The 7,577-nt window shown below is 55.3% G+C and overlaps 1 protein-coding gene across 3 annotated transcripts in view; it reads right to left on the reverse strand.

The window, feature by feature from the left end:
- The window catches only part of PEMT (phosphatidylethanolamine N-methyltransferase), a 42,168-nt gene that overhangs the window by 33,185 nt on the left and 1,406 nt on the right, over positions 1-7,577 (reverse strand). For all 3 annotated transcript variants that reach the window (XM_009326210.1, XM_009326208.1, XM_009326209.1), the window contains exon 2: positions 7,185-7,292. In XM_009326210.1, coding sequence (XP_009324485.1) covers positions 7,185-7,277 — 93 coding nt within the window. In that variant the 5' untranslated portion in view covers positions 7,278-7,292. The remainder of the gene's footprint in view (positions 1-7,184; positions 7,293-7,577) is intronic.

Here is a 7,577-nt window from a genome sequence, read left to right on the forward strand (position 1 = left end):
GCTCGCTGCATAGGGCTATTTCATCCCACTCCGCAGCCCTTCCCCTGGGCCGGGGCCACCCTCCGAAATCAAAGCCCCTCGCTCTGAACAGCCGGTGCACTGCTGCTCCCATCCCGCTGCAACGTATCAACCAAAGCCACTGCCCAGGCACGCTCTATGTCCATAGCTCACGTCCTCCATCAATGTAATACATCAGCACCAGCTTCCAAAACTCGACTATTTCTCCCCGGGTTTGGGTACAGGGGTTTTAAAGCTTTGTCAGGATGCCTTAGAAAGGGGGTGTAAGGGAGCTGACAGAGGCAGGCAGCCCTGGAGGGGAGTGCAGATACTTGTTTGCTTTAACTGAAATGAGGCTCCTAATATTTACCAGGAACCAGTACCCGCCAAGCGCTGCTGTGATCGGGCTGCTGAACTATCTGGTTTCACACTCAAGAGAGCAGGGATGCAGGATGCTCCTGCCGAGTGCCATTTCCAGCTACTCATGTCATTGGGGACACAATATAGGTGGTAAAGAGAAGGAGGGGTTTGCTTTACTGATCTACAAATCTACTTTACTACCTATTTCCTACTGCCATGTGAGCAACTGGAGGTAAGCGTCCCCTTGGAGTTCATCAAGGGGGGGAGAAAACAGAGAAAAGAAGGAAGCATTTTCTTTGGGGTGCCAACCCTGTGTGCCACCAGCCTGCCGCAAGCCGGAGCCAGCACCCCCGCCGTGAAACCCCAACACGTCCCTCCCCACCACGAGTCTCCGGGCACGCAATTGCATAGTGATGGAAGCCGGGCAGCGGGTCTTACGGAAATAACCTCCCAAGAGCACCCAGCAGACTGTGTGGCTCCGCATTTCTTCGTCAAAGCAGCCTATTTTGGGAGATCCCATCCTTCTGGGAACTGGGCAGGCTTCTGCTAAACGGTCTGCGCCACGGCACAGCCAGAAAACATCCAGCTCACATCTGCGATTGCAGCAGGCACACAACCCGGGAAGCCCTTGTCCGGCCCACGGACAGCCGATATCCCCGGGGGAGGCAATGGGTTTCCCCACTCGGGGCTCCAGCAGCTCCCAGCTCCAGGGTTATGCACAAACGCTGCCAAAGCCCAGGGCCACACAGGAGAACCTGCCATCTTCCACGCCTCCCGGTCTGGGTAGATCATCCTGCTTTCTTTTTTGCCTCCAGCTGCATTTTTTGCCTTGTCCTGGGTGATGCAGGTGGTCATAGACTTGCCATTTCATAGACTAACACCTTTGAGCAGCACCTCATCAGCAGAAGGAAGTGTTTAGCAGCAACATGGCAGGACAGGGATGGAGCGGGACGGAGAGGAAAGGGCCTCTCCCAACTTCTAGGGTCTACAGATAATCCTCTGATGCATACGGAAACAAGACTGTTGGCTTAAATGTATTTTTTCATCTTTCGTGCGTGTGCTGACTTATTCCAGCAGGGCTGCCAGCAGCCCGCGGTTTATTTTTAAAACACTAAACAAGAAAAGTCCAGTATATACAACAAACACCCTGGGTTTCTAGAGAAGCATTCTGCAGAAGCTAAAAAAAGGAGGCTGCTTTTCGGGCCAGCTTGGTCATGATCCACAGGGGACTGTGAGGTGAGAGACAGATTCTGACCTCGGTTTAGAGAAACGCTGAGCAGGCACGTCGCACACCAGCTGGATCCCGAATTCACGCTAGGAACGGGCGCGGAAACGGCTCAGCCGCCCAAGCACACCCTGCCTTGGCAGGTACCCGTGCGCGGTGGCTGGGCAGCTGCTCGAACGATTGCCACCGCCTCGCCTGGAGCCTCGGGGGCTGAGACCCTGCCTGGCTCGACACACAGATGAAGCATCTCAGCTCACAGCTGCCCGGCCAAGCCGGGCTCCATGATCCCTCCCCGCTGCAGGCAGCTCAGCCTGCAAGGACATCGTAAAAAGATATTGCACGGCTTCTTAAAGAGGATTTAGATGAAACCACCACCACCCCTAGCTGGGAGACTGCAACGAAGCGGTGCTGGGATGAAGGATGTGGCTCTCCCTCAAGGTGACAGCGCTCCTAATTGTGTCGCTCCAGCTGGCAGGCCGGAGGATGCGACCCAGTTTTGGTGCCTGTTATGTGGCTCGCAGCGGTGCCGACATGCTGGAAAAGCTAAATTTAGGAGCCAAACAGGCACAGTGTTACACACCCGGCCAGGACTCGCTTGGTTACGAGACGGCTGGAGAATCGATGCCGTCCGCTCGCCGCACGCATTACAGCATTGCCGCAAAGCCCTCGCCGCCCGAGTGGGAAGCGTTACCAAGTCGCTCGGAATAAAATTGCCACTAAATGCTGTTTGGGGGAAGGGGGAGGAAAAAAAAAAAAAAAGGCAAATCCTCGCTCTTTCTCAGGCATTGTAGGAAATGAAAATGGCTATTGCTGCCTGGTAGAGAGTCCAATTACGAATAATGTGCGTTGTCTCCCTGCACAAAGGATGAAAGGCATCAGAGCTGGTGGTGACATTTTAAGACCGGAGATGTAAGAGCAAATCCGAGCCTCGTTGCAAGCCCAGCTTTACCCCAATAAAGAAACACTTTCTGCAGTCAATTGCCTTGCAGCATAGCTTGAAGCCCTGCGCTATTGATCTAGCATCTGTCATAAGCAGATAATCATCGTCGCATTCTACAACGGGATCTAAAAGCACTTTCCAGAAGACGGTTGAGGGCTGTTTTTCTGCTCTCACCCACGGCTGCAGGCAGGCAGAGGTTTGCGGGGGAGCCCATGAAACTCTCACAGGTTTGAAGAATTTGAAGGCCAGAAAAGACCACTAAATCACTCGGACTCGTTCATCTCCCAACCCTGTAAACTTCAGCTAACCGAGCTGTACTCCCCGCGAGGCTCTGCCTGCCGCTCCCGCCCCAGCCCTCGCACAGCCATTTCCTACCCTGCAATTTCCTTTCCCCAGCGAGGTGCTAACACACCGCCATCAAGCTACCGCTCAATCCTTCCCTTCTGCAAGACAGACAGCGAGAGCTGCTGAAATCCCCCAGCATCAGGCATTTTTCTCCCGCCCCCAGAAGGTTTCTCAGAGTTTGGCTCACGGAGGTCTGAACCCCGACAGCTCCCGAGCTCCCAGCTGCTTCCCAGCAGCGTGGGGAGGTTTTGGGCCAGGCCCCTTCCTCCGGGTTTAGCAAGAAGTGGTCAGAGGTAGGTGAAATCGGGCTGCCAGCGCCTGCAAACTCCTCCCTCCCCACCAGCACAAGCACTTCTGATCCACTTGGCAGATTCCTCTAGTCTCCAAAGAGGGAGAAAAGGATGGGAAATTAAAAATAAATGAACCAAGAGATACACATCCATCAGGAGCCAGGCGTTGTCAGCCCAGGTCCCTGTGCAACTAGTTCTTTAATCAAAACCTCATGCAGTTTAAACACTTGACAGAAGTCTAGAACAGAGATCTTGTTACCCTGAACAGGAAAAGCTGCAACCTTGAATAAAATCACGTTCGTCTGATGGGATTTATTTGCTTTAAAATCACGCTAAATTACGCTAAGCCCGTTCCTAACCGTGACATCTGAGGTTTCGCCCTGCAGACTCCTGCGAGATGCATGGGTATCTCGAGGGGGTCACCGGGGGTGACGGGAGGAGCAAGCTCTCAGGCGGCAGCTGAAGATGTGCCATTTCTAAATCGGTCCGTGACAGCAGCCGTAAATTTTTAAGAGGCTCAGATCAAGACAAGGATCACTGATGGATGTACTCTTCACTTGAAACTCACTTGCGTGGTGACAGACGTCAGACTACCTGGCTCACGGCTATGCCATTTGCCTCTTTGCTATTGAGAGAGTGTCAGAAACCTTCCGGCTTTCTAGAAACTCCCCGTGTGCCAAGGCTCAGCGAGCTCTTTAAAGCCTCCCGCATGCAGGTTATCTGCCTCTCCTGGCTTGAAAAACGTTTGTCCCTGAGGAGTTGTTATTTGATACCTTCCTTAGTTACCAAGGGATGGGAATTTTCTCCCATCGTTCTGCAGCTTTCCAAACACAGATGGGATTTATTGAAGTTTCTACCGCTCTGACCTCATTAACGTTTTATGGCACGGCTCCAGCGACGCGCCTACTCCTCGCCGGGTGCCCGTCAACAGTCCCACGGCGGCTCAGGTCTCCCGGCTGCGTTGAACATCCTTGGGGAGTTTTAAGCGACATCATCCCCAAAACGGCTCCGCCGCTGCCTTTCGGGGCCTCGCCTGCACCCTGCCTCACACGGAATCGCGGCTCCCAGCAGCTCCTTTCGTAACAGCCGCGGCGGGTGGGAAAGCAGAGACAGCATGAGGAGGAGAGACGGAAAAAAAAAAAAAGGAAAAAAACAGAGAACAGTGCAGGAACACATCCAAGCTGTGCCACGGGGGCCACCTGGGGACGGGCGGGTTCTAATTGGCACGGAGGGGGGGGAAGCAGAAGAGGGGGTGCGACCCCTGGGTTTGGTGGGGAAACGCAGCGGGTGACCCTGGGGCGACATTCATGGTACCCCCCCGGCACATGCCTGCAGGGAGGAGGGTGGGAATCGGGAGTCCTGAGGCCTTTTTTGGAGAGCTTTTCTCCCCTGTGGAGAACAGGAGGGAGCATCAGCACAGCCCGGCTGGAGTCCTGCAAATTGCCCCACTTAGGCTCTGGTCCTCTAAATCGCTCTCTTAACCCAAGTACATAAATCGACCTGACAAGCATCAGGGTTTTCTCTGGAGCCACGCTCCCCCGCAGCCTTCAGAGATTGTGCTTCGTCCCCAAACCCTGCAGGTTTTGTCCCAAAGAAACATGCCTGGTGCTTACCAGGGCAAACGCCTCGCTATGCTCGAGGCCTCGAGATGCGCCTCTCCATCGGCCAAGCCCCGCACGGAGCCGGGGTTTCCCCACCACATATTTATTCAGAGGCGCTGCACAGCAAGGACAGTCCGGCGCCAAACTTTGCAAGAGGCAGACCTGGCCGGAGTTCAGCAGAAACGGGGAATTAAGACACTGAACTAAATCAATGCATCCCCACCCAATTTCTACCCAAATCAGGAATTTCATGCACAGAAGGGTTTTTGACCACGGTCCCACATTATTTATTAAGCACAGAGAGCAGAGAGTGCTTGGCACTGCACAGAAATCTAGTCTTCGCACTAAAGCTCTTGCGAGTCCAAAGTAATTTAGATGCAGAAGCCATCTCAGCTGCCGGGAAGGAAGTCAAATAGCAAAAGACAAAGGGAGCCTGTGCAGGGATGTACAGAAAGAAAGAAGAGCTGCTGGCTAGGTGCAGGCAGGGGACACTGATCACATGGCAAAAAAGGATGGGGAGGAGGTAAAAGGAAGCAGGTCAGGGAAAATCCAGGGATGGCTGGGGCCGCTCCTGCTAAAATGCACCCGATAGCGGGGGCTTGCTCAGGGCTGCAGGTCCCACAGCCCCCCTGCAAAAGCCTTCCAGCGGTGCCTGGTGCGAGCCACACACCGGGACTGGCAGAGCCTGGAAATGCCAAGGACATGCTCAGGGGGCCTGGGCAGAGCAAGCGTATGGACGGAGGCACACGGACTGCGAGAGCCACCTGGCCCGTTACAGCCGGGGAAACATCTAGTGCCACGCTCACCTCCCCAGAGCTTTCCACCAACACACCAGCTCAGGTTGCTCACTGCAAACCCATGCAGAGATGCCTTCTGCTCCCAGGCGCAGGCCCTGCACGTCTTGCTTGCAGTGCCACCTGCCGCCAACTGCAATGCTCTTCAAACACTGGAAGGGGACAACAGCAACGCAGAGCAATGAACTTCCTGCTGTTACATCAGCTTTCCCTCTCCTTTAACAGCAGCCAAACTCTTGATCCAAAAAGCAACGCTATTTCCCAAGCTGCAGGCATCCCACGAGTCGCAGGCGTAGTAGCAGACGCTAATAAAGTACTTTTTTCTTTCCCTTTTATGCAGTTTCTCGCTGGAGCCGGTCTCTCCCCCCCGAGACCACATCCTGAATCTTCTTATTCATTGATTCTTATGCTAAATGATGACTCCGCAGTCGAAATAACATGGCATATTCTAGTTCGCATTTCAGACACTGTGAGACTTTTTAATAATGAGTTGCATGAAAAATTAGGGAGGCTGCAACAAAGAGCTCCGACGGAGGTTTCCAAAGTGACTCACAGCCAGGAGAGCCTCGCTTTTCCAAAGCCCAGCGTGAGACAATCTCAAGAGCCCCCACGCTCAGAGAGCGCCGAGTCCTCCCCCTCTGGAAAAACAAGGCCTTTTTAAGATGACTTCCCCAGGGTGAGAATCCCTGCGGGGAGGTTTGGCGGGTGGTTTTGGGAATCTTGGCTGAGATGACATCCTGTTCCCATGAACGTTCGCGGGGAGGTTTCACCCCGCACCTCAGCTGTGCTGCCGAGGGGTGCTGCAGGGTGCCAGTCGCCTCGGGCTGCAGCCGGCCTGGGCTCCCCGCTTGGCACACTGGCTCTTGCAACGCTCCAAAACGGGGCCGGCAATGATTCCCGCTGCTCTTGCAGGGAGGTAGCAAACCGCAGCGGTAAAGGGCAGCGGAGACTCTTCCAGTCTCAGCTCCCAAAGTGCTATCGCACCCAGCAGATGGGACGGCGCCCGCAGGGACAGCAAGCATCACCCATGCACAGGTATCCCCGCTCCTGCTTAGGGCTGGCTGGCTGCCAGCTCTGCAGCTCTTTGCCAGACTTTGCAGCATGATGGAGGGGGAATTTCTTCAGGTTAACTTTTGGCTGACTGTTTTTGCTTCCTGCCATCCACACAACCAGCTGCCAACGTATTTCAAGGGGAAGCAGCGGGCAACGTACCCAGTGCGGCCCCCCCGCTGGGGGGTTAATGCCATTTATGCTCAGTCCCAGTGGTGACCAGTGCCTGGCTGCTGGGGTGGGAGGTGCTGCGGCAGGAGGTGGCTGAAGGACGGGTTTGATTGCTCTGCCCCCTCTCCCAAGCTCAGCTTCTAATTCCGACTGCATCCCGCGCTGGCTCCCGCCTTCACCTCCTCTGTGACACCCGTCACAGTCACCCCCAGCCCCAGGAGTTCTTTCTGCAGCACAGCTCCCTGCTCACCCACTCCTAACGCCTAATAACTGAACACCGCTCACCCCACCCAGCCCAGCAGAACTTCCCAAAAAGAGCCGTTCCGCACGCGGCGCCCAAAAGAGATCCCCCCGTAGCTGGCAAAGGAAGGCTAAAAATAACGGGGTGGCCAGCGCGCAGGCGGCTCTTACCACGTTCCAGAAGAGCGGGTTGAAGGCGATGGAGAGGACAGCCGCAATGAAGGTAGAATCAGTCACGTCCACGTAGCCGAAGAGCCACGCCATGGCTGTCACATCCACCTGGAGGGGGGAGAGCCAGTTACTGGGGGTGCGGATTCCTGTAGGGGCACCGGGCGTTGTGCCTGAATACGGGGCACTTCATCTCAAACCAAACGCATCAGCTGCCCTGCAAGAGCGGACAAATCTTAATGGCCCCAAGCAACACGTCGTTACGGCTTGCAAAGCGCTATGTCAGGGTGCAAAGCCAGGAAGAGGGGTGGGGACTCCTCTAAGCTGGCTCCCCCCACACCTCGGCGGCACCGGCCTCTCAGGGAGCCCCGTGTTCGCAGCCGGGCCCCGGGGGAC

Source organism: Pygoscelis adeliae, unplaced genomic scaffold (genome assembly GCF_000699105.1).
Source record: "Pygoscelis adeliae isolate BGI_AS28 unplaced genomic scaffold, ASM69910v1 Scaffold456, whole genome shotgun sequence".
Classification (NCBI taxonomy): domain Eukaryota; kingdom Metazoa; phylum Chordata; class Aves; order Sphenisciformes; family Spheniscidae; genus Pygoscelis; species Pygoscelis adeliae.